Here is a 12,384-nt window from a genome sequence, read left to right as displayed (position 1 = left end):
TTTAATTTTATTTTCTACATTCCCAGTTCAAAATAATCTTTGACTTTTACTTAGGAATCTTGCTGGACTAAAATGGAACAAATTTCTCCACCTTGGACTAACTCTTACATACTTTATTTGGCAACAAACAAATTATCTTTCTGCATGATTTATATCTGGAACTGAAATCCTAAATTACTGTATATTAGCTATGCTTTCTCTATTTCTCCCATTCCCTCCACTCCAAATATTTTATTCTTTACATCCAAAAGCCAAGCTAAGGCATTTATGGAAAGACTGAATAATCCTTATTAAGTACACGTCATGTTTATTAACATGTTATTTTTATTTGTATTCCCATAATACCTAGAGGCCCTCCTGACAGAACAGTGCTTGATTGTGCTAGGAACTGCACACATACTACAACAGAAATGGTCCCTGTCTCAGAGAGCCTGCAAGTTATAAAAGGTCATGTAATGTCTCAGCACCAAGTCACAGCTTCACATGATACTGTTCACTCTGTACATTAGATATCCCCATGTTTCTAACAAGATACTGCTTTTTTGGGATTAAGCAGAAAAGTTACTTGATTCTGCAAATAGCAATGTCTAGTTGCTTAAACATATTCTCTACTCCTCAATACTTACTGGGCTCAATCCTGCAAGGTGCTGAGCACTACTACAAAGTCTTGAGTCCACTCCACTCCTGCTGATGTCTGTGGAAATGGAGAGTGATCAGCACCTTGAAGGATCAAAGCCCTTTTCCCACAGAAGGACCCAATTTTCAAATGTGAGCACCTAAAGCTAGAAATCTGATTGTTTATAGAACCGACTTCAGTGCCTGATTCTGTACTACTGAAATCAATGAGAGCTTTGCAAGACCTATCAGATGGGTATTTCAATATATTCTCAGTGCTGGAAGGGCTCTAATATGGTAGGTAGATTTTCTACCTTTTTCTTACACATGGTATGATGGGGTGTCTGCCCCACACTCACCCTGCAGGATTTAATGCAGGCCAGATGGGCCAACTAACCATTTAGGAAACTAATTAAGGAGGCTCAGCTGGATAAGAATAGATTGGTCCTATAAAGCCCAGGAGCTGAAAGCAGAAGGGGCTACTGGGAAAAAGTGGACACTCCTGGGAGTAAGGGAGGAGTGAGTAGGGACTTCAAGCTGCAGTTGCTCCTTGGGAAAAGTGAGGAGACTTTGGGAACTGGAAGGCCCAGGAAGAAAAGGTGAACCATTAGTAGGAAGCAGCCCAGGGAGAGAGTAGTGAGGCCAGAGAGAGAAGGCCCAGACTGCTGAGCTGAAGGTCCCTGGGCTGGAACCCAGAGAAGTAATCAGGCCTGGGTTCCCTACCAGCAACTGGGTGAATGGCACTGAAGCCATGAGCAGGAAGACTGCCTAGGACTACTGAGGAGCAAAATCCACCCGGAAAGGGGAAATACAGATAGTGTCACAGCCAGAGGGCTGAGCCACAAAGAAGACATTGTGGTTCCTGAGGCTGCAAAAGAGGCTGCAGGGGGACAACAGAGACAGAGGAATTGACAGAGTACCAGAAGGAGGCACCAGCCCAGTGGTGAATGGTGCATCCCATCACATATGGGAATAAGAAATTTTTTCAGTGTATTCATACTGGATTGTGAATGCCTATGAAAATTATCTTTTCAACATTTACAACTGTATCACAGACTAACTGACAATGCATAGTCTTCATATTTTCAGCAGTAGGTCTTAAAGAATAAAACTGTTTATTCTTGTGTAGGCACATGGATGTCTTAATGTATTATATGCAATTTCAAGGGTGAATAGTAGCCTTATGAATTTTTTATATGGAAGAAACTTTTCATGCATTAGAAAGATAATGTCAGGTATCTGGACTGTGTTGCAGCATCTTTTTCCTATGGATTTAAGCAGTTTTTTGTGCAGTATTTATTTTGTAGCAATATAGTGTGAGATCCAGATCTGATTGAAGTCAATGGCAAAGTTCCCATTTAAGGAAATGTAGGCTCAGGGCCATACTGAGTACAGGGTACACAACATGCCATCATTTTCATTATTTTTATATGCACCTCAAATATTTCGTCTGATATCAAAGTATAAAAGTTACATAAAACTTACCACTTCTTCATGGGAAGCACTTTCTACATTTATGCCATTAACCTAAAAATGAATATACCATAGAAAGTGATTTGTAACATATAAATAATGTAATAAAACTAAACATTAAAACATGCTTAAAGCAAGTATGTGTGTGGAATAAATGTACAATTTACTGACCTGTATTAGTGCATCTCCTATAAATAACATTCCTGTTTGGTCAGCTGTGGGGGTTACAAAAGCAGTATGTTAAGTGAAAGACTTAATTAACAACATATATTGCTTCAGCACTTGCTTAAGCACACTCTTTGTAACGGTATAACATTTTAAACTACTTTTCTTGTGAAAATGCCGGTGGCATAACAATCAGAAATCATCCAGTAAAGCTAAATAGATTGGTACCAATTTTAAGCAAATTAAGAGAGTTACTTTCCATGCACAAAGGATTTATTTAATATGGAACACAAATGTCATTTCTCACTAATGAATGATTTCATTAAATTATGTGGAAAGTGTGATTCACATTTTTCATTAGTCTTGCTCAGACAGTAAAATAGGAATTCTAGAAGCTACTTAACATCTTTTTATTTATTTATTTATTTTTTGCTTGGAACAAATTTACAGGGACTGGTATAATTAAAGAAGCTGTGCCTAGAATTTAACAAAACTATTTAAGATGAAGTTTGAGTTCGCTCTGTTCAGGAGAATAACACAGCATATTATTTCAACCAGTAATTTGCATATTTTCTAATCCTGAAATCAACAGGAATGACACCCTGAAAGGGCACACACAACAAATCTGCTTCAAATGTGAACAGTCACTTTTGGGAGGTGAATTCCACCTACTTCTGATGACATGAGTTTTCAGTGTGCATTCAGGGAGCTTACCATCTCATCAAAGATGGTCCGCTGTTCACACCCTGACCCTGCAAACACTGATTTGGTTAACCTTAAGCACCCAGGTAGTCTCTTTTGAGACTACTCATGTGCTGAAAGTTAAGCACACATGTGGACCTGAGACTTACAAGATTTAAAAAATATAACACTCAACTTAATATTTTGGGAGATTGAAATGGAGGGAAGGAAGAGTCTGACCACACAGTACTTTCTCAGCTTCTGCCATATTGAATTTGACAATATGAACAATGAAGCTTCCATTCAAAATAGTTCTGAAGACACTGGAGTTACATCAGGATTGAATTTGCTGCCATCACTTTGGATGGATAAAATAAATACCTTTACTTAATATTTGTTAGTATTTAGGCAACATTTAATTATTTTTCCATTAATCACTTTTAAATGACAGCTTGTAGATTCTATTAATGTAAAGTAAATGCTTTTTTGGGATTCTAACTTACCTTGTATTTAAAAAAGAATAATCATGCTAGCAATCTCTGGTGTAGGTATCTTTATATATAAATTCAGCGTATAGTGAGGGAAATACAAATAAAAGAAACATAGGATATGTCTATGCTGCAGTTGGGACAGCGTAAGTAGGCACACCCAGGTAGGGTGACCAGACAGCAAATGTGAAAAATTGGGAAAGGGGTTGCGGGGTAATAGGAGCCTATATAAGAAAAAGACCCAAAAATCGGGACTGTCCCTATAAAATTGGGACATCTGGTCACCCTACACCCAGGCTACCTCTAATCATGCTAGCTCATTAAAAATAGCAGTGTTGCTGTGGTGGAATAGGTGGTGACACAGGATAGCCCCCTGTTTATCTACTTATGGTCCCAGGTGGGATTGTACTCAGGTGTCTAGCCTGCGCCACCACCCACACCACCACAACTATACTGCTATTTTTAGCAAGTGTGGTCAATCAAAGCTAGCTTGAGTACGCCTACATGTTCTACAAATGCACTTCCTGATTGCCGTAATCAGAAAGGTGAGCATATTATTCCACTGAGTGAACATCAAAATAAGGCACTTAGCAATAATAAGTAAATGTTTAGTTACTCTGTAAAAGCCATGCTGTATGCTTGATTGTTGTGCAGACTTCCTAATGACATTGGTGAGAGATCTGCTCTGGATTGAGATCAGTAAATGTCCTACAATTTATACTCCAGTCCATGAGTTTAAATTTAAAATGGAAGATGGCTCTCTCCAGAACGTCATTGGCAGTGATGAACCTGATTCTAAAGGGCGCACCATTTAGATACCCAGACAACAGCCAGTTACAAGTATGTACGAGAAGACGAAATACAGGTTAAAATATTTTACTGGATCAAGAAGCAGGTGAATGCATAGTATTGGAAGGCAGAAAGTACTGCAAAATAGGTATATTTTAAACTCAAAGGCATCACCATATCCATTCTTTCACAAGAAGCACTACATCTACAAACACTGTCTTACACAAAAACGAGGAGTCCTTGTGGCACCTTAGAGACTAACACATTTATTTGGGCATAAGCTTTTGTGGGCTATAACCCACTTCCTCAGATGTATGGAGTGAAAAAAAGTAGGCAAGTATAAATATACAGCACATGAAAAGATGAGAGTTGCCTTACCAAGTGGGGGGGTCAGTGCTAATGAAGCCAATTCAATTAGGGTGGATGTAGCCCATTCCCAACAGTTGACAAGAAGGGATGAATATCAACAGAGGGAAAATTCCCAGCCACTCCCAGTCTTTATTCAGGCCTAATTTGATGGTGTCAAGTTTGCAAATTAATTAACCAGATGTGCAGGTGAACGAGCCCCTGAACCAATCCCTGCAACAAACCCCATTGCCAACTCTGTCTGCATATCTATTCAAGGAACACCTTCATAGGACCTAATCACATCAGCCACACCATCAAGGGCTCGTTCACCTTCACATCTACCAATGTGATATTTGCCAGCAATGCCCCTCTGCCATGTACATTGGCAAACTGGACAGTCTCTACGCAAAAGAATAAATGGACACAAATCAGACATCAAGAATTGTAACATTCAAAAACCAGTAGGAGAACATTTCAATCTCCATGAACACTCAATAACAGACTAAAAATGGCCATTCTTCTGCCAAAAAAAAAAAAAAAAAAACCAGACTTCAACGAGAAACTGCAGAACTGGAATTCATTTGCAAACTTGACACCATCAAATTAGGTCTGAATAAAGACTGGGAGTGGCTGGGTCACTAAAAAAAATAAGTTTCCCTCTGTTGATACTCACACTTCTCGTCAACTGCTGGGAATAGGCCTCATCCATCATGATTGAATTGGCCCCATTAGCACTACAAAAAGTAACAGAGTAAATAGGGAAGTCTTGCTAGGAAGGAATCACAAGCTATCATATGCCTTTCATTGTGTGAAACACTCACCCCCTCTAAGGGACTGGGAGGGGCAAAGGCATGCTGGACATATGTTCCTTTCCCCACCTTCATCTGCAGAACAAGTCTTATGCATGGGAAGGGTACCACCAAGAGTATTCTTCACTCTCTGAAGGAATGGAGTAGTAGGTGTGCTACCCCAATAAGCTAGGCAGAGATGATAAATTCCTTTCCCTGCAGTGGTGCAGTTCCACGCTGTCCCCACTACATATCAGTTCCTACGTGGCTCTCTAGAGCTGTTAGGAAGGGCATGTCTAAAATAAATGACCCATGGCATGGTCACAGCTGGCCCAGGTCAGCTGTTTTATAGAGCTGTGCCAGCAGCTCCTCTGATGCGGCTGTACTGCCCACAGCCCTGCCTCCATTCCTTCCACACAGCTGTCTGCCTCTCCTGTCTGGGGGCGTGCGCACCACTTGAACACAATAGCATGACCAGTGGGCAGGGCTGGGCTTCGGGCTGGACATTTGGACTCAGGCTGGACTCGAAGCTCTGAGACCCCTTCCAGGGGAATGGATCTGGTAGCCCTGGCTCCAACCTGAACCTGAACTGCTCTTTTTAGCCCCACAGTCTGAGCTCTGCAAGCTCAAGTCAGCTGACCTGGGCTCTAAGACTCAGTGGTGCAGGTTTATCGCAGTGTAGACTTACCCATAGTAACAGATGACTGGGGAAAACAAAATCACAGCCAAATATTCTACTAGAACTTCAAAATCAGAAAAAGACTGAACCTAGGAATTGTCAGTTGTTATGTGTAGTTTTAATCCCTTATAAAACACGGACCACTTGAGAGAAAAGCATCTCTAACAATTCAAAAAGATAATGGAACAATGAATGGTCAGTATCATACCAGACAAACTTGATCACTTTTTTCACAGAATCAGTAAATGAAACATTCCTGGACTTCACTAAAGCATGGGGACATAATATTTCATAAAAAACAGTATTTCAGACTGACTTGAACTGGCCATCAGGAAATTTAGACTTGAAATTAGACAAAGGTTTCTAATCATCAGAGGAGTGAAGTTCTGGAACAGCCTTCCAAGGGGAGCAGTGGGGGCAAAAGACATATCTGGCTTCAAGGCTAAGCTTGATAAATTTTTGGAGGGGATGGTATAATGGGATAGCCTAATTTTAGCAATTAATTGGTCTTTAACTATTAGTGGTAAATATGCCCACTGGCCTGTGATGGGATGTTAGATGGGGTGGGGGATCTAAGTTACTACAGAGAATTCTTTTCTGTGTGTCTGGCATGTGAGTCTTGCCCACATGCTCAGGGTTTAGCTGATCGCCATATTCAGGGTTGAGAAGGAATTTTCCTCCAGGGCAGATTGGCAGAGGCCTTGGGGGTTTTTCACCTTCCTATGCAGCGTGGGGCACAGGTCACTTGCTGGAAGATTCTCTGCACCTTGAAGTCTTTAAACCATGATTTGAGGACTTCAATGGCTCAGACAAAGGTTTGATACAGGAGTGGGTGGGTGAGATTCTGTGGCCTGCGTTGTGCAGGAGGTCAGCCTAGATGATCATAATGGTCCCTTCTGACCTTAAAAAGTCTATGATTCTATGATTCTAACAATTTCTGAAAGAAAATAAGCACAGAGTAATGATAAGCAGCACTGAATAACATTTTACAGGAATGCTTAGTGGTTGCCTTAGGGATTAGTGTTAAACCTGCTCTTGCTCAACATCTCATTAATTATCTGAAAGAGGAGTAAATAGTATACTAATTACATTAATAGATTATACTAAATTGGGAGGAAAACTTCAGGGTGGCCCAATGTATTTTAACTAGGAGTAACGGTACAAAATGGAAAGAGTCTATTAGACTGCGAAAAACTCTCCCAGGGCAAGGGCCTTCTTCACCTCAGTAAATTAAAAAAAACCAGACAAAACATTATAGTGTGAAAAACAAGCCTTCCTCAGATAAGGAATTGCCTGAAAGAACTAGCAGTTGTTTTCTCTCTCTGTTTTGTTCGGTTTTTCCCATTCATTAGGACTGTAGATATGGCATTTGTGTTAGTATAAGAGGGTTAGCAATAAGCTGTAGAAGGCCAAATTATAAACAGTGTGAATGCTAAATGGTACAAGCACAGACTTCAGCACACCTGTGTAAATCCTGACTTGTACCTTCATCTTCTACGCACAGACAGAGTTAGCATGCATGGACAGGAGTTGATATATAAGTTAGTGTGCATATTTTCAAAGGTTTTCCACGATACATATTCTCAGCCCACTATTTTATTGTGTTTAAGTGGTATTTTTGGATGTGAATTCTAACAGGCAAACAGAATAGAAGTACTGTTAGGGCATTCATTGAAATGGTAGCATCCAAATCCACTGCATTCTCAACTGAATTTTTAGGAGGTATAATATGCAAGCACATTTAGAAACATACAGATCTTTTTAATATGATTGATTGCCATGGGGCTTATGAGTAGGGTACTCTCTTTATCCTCAATGGTTAGAAATACAATTGCTGAAGTTTGCTTATTTTAATCCAAAGGGGAGCAATTAACCACCTTTATCTTATATTATATTCAAAGTAGCACTGTATCAGCCAGAACAGTGAAAATTGTGCCTTGCTTATGTACAGTTCATTAAAGCCAAACTTTATCAGATCATGTTCATTTTCACTCCATTTGTCCTGAGCAAACAAACCCTACAAGTCTTTAATCTCTGTTCCTGGCAACAAGCTTTTCTTGGCTTCTTCTTGTCTCCTATTTACATATGAATCTTTTCTCCTATTCATCATATGATGAAAAGCGGATAACTCACCTCCTAAAATGCACATAAAACATTTCCCATATCATCATTTTAGAGCTTCCAGAAGGAATGTTATTAAGCAAAATGTGTGAATACATTTTTTTAATGACTGACAATTTTAATAAACTAAAGAGGAATTAAAATACCATCTACATGATATGGAATAATTCTCCATCATGGTAAGGTAAAGAAAAATCTGCCATGGCTAGATAAGACCACGTTATCCAGATGTGAATACGTTACTGCATGAACAAATGCATTATATATATTTATTTTTTACATTTCAATCCTGTCATGTATTCTTTGAAATATAGTGTGCAATCCTTTCCACAGCTGTAGCTGAAGTGTATGTGTGTATAAGAATGGGAAAGAAAACCAAGCCAGACTTCTCTTCTCTCAACTAGCCCAAGACCAGGTACCTGGTGCTCAAAAAATCCCACCCCACTTTTGGGGCACCAACCAAAGCAGCAGGTCTTCCAACTCAGAGGCTGGCTGTGGAGAGAGAGGAGGAAGGAGAAAGCCAGGCCAGGATCACCCAATCACTCCTTGGACCTTGCACATGGTTCTTGTAGCATGTTCTTCCCCTAGGGGTAATGGGCCCTGTGCTGCTGCCAAGTAATTTAGTTAATCCTGTAGTTCAAATAGAATAGGTCTTTTCAGTGGTATTGAAGGTTCAGAGTCAAACCCATCTGATGATGCCCGAGTTTGTTATAGTTTAACACAACAGAATATTTTTTCACCCATATTTCTTTTTAAAAATCCTAGGAAATTACATTAACCCTACATTAAAAGAAAGTTGCTTTGGTTGCAAAGTCAATCATTTGAAAGTTAGGAAAAGGCAGTGCAACTCTAATTTTTGTGTTTGAATGATCATACAGTCTTTAAGTACATTATCAAGATAGTATTTTTTCCACAGCATGCTTGCCTATTCAATGCAGAGTTTAACATTTACAAAGACAGAATTAAAGATGAACTGTATCTTGTAAGGTTCCTCTATGTGTGGCATTTCCTAACTTTCAAGTCTTTTTCTTTGCAACCAAAATAACATTATTTTAACATATTTATTATAAGAAAAAACAAATAACACAACTGAGCAGTTTTTGCCTAGCATATTGACTTTAATTATGGATTTGTCTATCATCGTGTCTGATGTCAATTTCTTAATTTCTTCTCCCAAAATGTAACAATTCCTTTTGATTTTATAGTGAAACACTGTTAGTACATTTAGCTCATTCACTCTTGCCAATTTCCTCTGGGAAAGGGTGGTTATCTGAGATATAGCTACAAATGATTTTAATATTGTTTAAACTTGTATTGTAGACAAAGTTTTAAAGACCATGGATATATACTGTAGAATCTTGAGAAGAAGTCAATAAAAGGAGATGTGATTGCTGTGTACTAATGGCTCAAAGTCTGTAATTTAAAAAAAAAAAAGGAGATTCATAATTTAGGGGAGTTAGAATGGGATGATGATGTGGAAATAGCCTCAAACTAGAAACAAAAAATAAAATAAAGTACAAAATCTTTTTGAATAAGACTCATGCAATTTTAAAAAAATGCTCAGGGAAACAATCAAGGCATAATTTCTGTAGAAAACAGATGCAACACTTAGGACAGAATATATAAACAATAGTTTCTGCTCTGTTTTAGGGGTTGGAATTCATGACACAAACAAGGTTAATTTCAGCTATGAAAAAATTGTTACATTATACTTAATTATTAAGTTTGCCTTTGGGAAATTTGATGGAATTTAGTCCGATTACAGAACTTAAAAATTTGTTCTCTGCTCATTTTAATTAGGAATTCACCTGACAGAAACTTATGAAGTAATCTTAAAATTGTAAAATGTAAGAACATTTATTTACATTAAGGTCACATGTACACATGAAAGGCTTTGACAATATAGCTATACTGGCATTGATCTCCTAGTATGGATGCATCTTACATCGACAGGCAAAACTGCCTGTATGGCTTATTCCAGCTCCTTGCCCCCAACCCCAGGTGAAATAAGCTATACTGGCAAAAGTGCATTGAGTTTTGCAGATATAACTGTGCTTACACTAGGAGCTTTTATCAGCACAGCCATGTCTGTCAAAAATCAGACATAGAGCTATTCAGGTAAAAATTTGAAGGGTAGACCTAGTTTAAAAGAGGACCCTGGCATTTACTTCAGCATAATTACAGTGACAGATATAATATAATACTTACTATTTTATAAAAATATAATTAGAAAAACAGGACCTGGGGAAGGAAACAAGCAGTTTTAAAAGAAATAAATATATTAGCTAAGTATGATTTTCTTGGCAAGAGGAAACCTCAGAGAACAAACCTGGTCATTTTATTCTAACTATGGTTTATCTATTCTTGCTTACTACTTTTTCCCCCCCACTGACACCGGTCAAAATGTAGTTTCATAGCTTTTATTTACTGTCACAAGATTACTATAGAGCTAAGATGTTCACACATAAACTTATTGAGAGGAGAATTGTATGAATTTGTAATGCTGTGAGCCTTATTTCACACACTATTGTTGAAATGGAAAGGAGAAAGCAATTTCTACAACACAATAATAAGCTCTGACCTTAAACTAGTATGAAATAAAGCTTATAAACCATATATAAATTCCTAGAGCAAGCCTGTAGAGTAAGTCTTCAGCCAGACTACCTCAGGATGTAATTGCATCAGATTTCAAAAACCAAGTAGGATCAGCCCTGCTGAGTACTTGGATGGGAAGCCCTTAAAATAGACTGAATAGCCAGTGATGTTATTGATTCAGCAAGTTTAACTCTTCTCATGATTCAATACAGAACTAGTGCCCTAGCATGATGTTAGGGGATCATTATGGGGATGTCTACACTGCAATGAAATACCTGCAGTTGGCCATGTCACCTGACTGAGGCTTGCGGGACTTGGGCTAAGAGGCTGTTTAATCGTGGTGTAAATGTTCAGGCTCAGGCTGGAACCTGAGCTCTGGGACTAGGGTGACCAGACATCCTGGTATTTGTCTTACACAGGCAACTATAACCTCCTCCTCTGCCCCACCTCGCCCCCCCAAAAAAAGGTCCTGATTTTTCACACCTGCTATCTGGTCACCCTATCTGGGATCCAGCTCCCTTGTGGGGTCCCAGGATGACCTGAGCTCCATAAGCCCGAGTAGCCATGGGTTTTTAATTGCAGTGTAGACATACCCTATGTTCCTAGGACAAACAGTGCCATTGGAAAGAAAATAGATGTAAAGCCAAGCTCCTTACCTCCCAACTACTTGTGGTCATTGAAAATCCTTTATCCCTTTTTTATAAAGGCAGAGATGTGAGTCTCAGGATATGTCTATACTGCTCCACAGTTCACTCTACGGGGATGTGAATAGCAGTGCTCATCAACTCCCCCATATGGATACTGTGAACTAAAAGGTCTTGCATCTGAAGAAGTGGGTATTCACCCACGAAAGCTCATGCTGCAGAACGTCTGTTAGTCTATAAGGTGCCACAGGATTCTTTGTTGCTTTTACAGATCCAGACTAACACGGCTACCCCTCTGATACTTAAAAGGTTCTGAGTTTGCATTAGTTTCCTGTTTAAAGAGGATTACATTGATGCGAACTAGGAATCTTTTAGCTCATACCCATGGTATCTACTGCTATTAACCCCCTCACTGCTCACTGTGGAGCAGTGTAGAGAAGCTCGCAGTGTTACTGGACAAATTCCAGTGTGGGTAATTACTTAAATTCCTGATTTAATTTTGCTTGGAATTCCAATTAGAAGTGATGGTGTTCTTCACTTCCTGTCCTAAAGTACTGTTAACATACACACACACACACACACAGTTTTTTAAGAAAAACAGCAGTCTTTTAATTTGAGGAGAATAGAGAAACATTATTTTTCTACCTTTAGTTCAGGGGTGTAAGACCCATTCTGTGGATAGGACCAAAATCTATTTTTAATTATGGCCTGTGGACTGGAGTTTTACACACTCATGTCAATAGAAGGACTGCAAAGAGAGCAAGGGTGCATTACAGCATTTCTGTAGTAACTAAACTTTAAGTTATCTTAACAAAGTGGGTATTCACCCACAAAAGCTTATGCTCCAATACATCTGTTAGTCTATAAGGTGCCACAGGACTCTTTGTTGCTTTTTATAGATCCAGACTAACATGGCTACCCCTCTGATACTTTAAGTTATCAATCTTCATTCAGAATAGAGCCAGTCCAAAATTGGCTCCCCGCCCCCACACACACAG

General features: G+C 39.1%; 1 protein-coding gene across 4 annotated transcripts in view; it reads right to left on the bottom strand.

Annotated features, from left to right (window-relative positions):
• The window catches only part of SNTG2 (syntrophin gamma 2), a 479,465-nt gene that overhangs the window by 188,399 nt on the left and 278,682 nt on the right, over positions 1–12,384 (bottom strand). For all 4 annotated transcript variants that reach the window (XM_039528153.1, XM_039528152.1, XM_039528151.1 and 1 more), the window contains exons 5-6: positions 2,260–2,303; positions 2,101–2,142 (exon numbers count right to left, since the gene is read on the bottom strand). In XM_039528153.1, coding sequence (XP_039384087.1) covers positions 2,101–2,142; positions 2,260–2,303 — 86 coding nt within the window. The remainder of the gene's footprint in view (positions 1–2,100; positions 2,143–2,259; positions 2,304–12,384) is intronic.

Source organism: Mauremys reevesii, linkage group 3, assembly GCF_016161935.1.
Source record: "Mauremys reevesii isolate NIE-2019 linkage group 3, ASM1616193v1, whole genome shotgun sequence".
Taxonomy (NCBI): Eukaryota; Metazoa; Chordata; order Testudines; family Geoemydidae; genus Mauremys; species Mauremys reevesii.
This window is presented reverse-complemented; position numbering and strand designations above follow the sequence as displayed.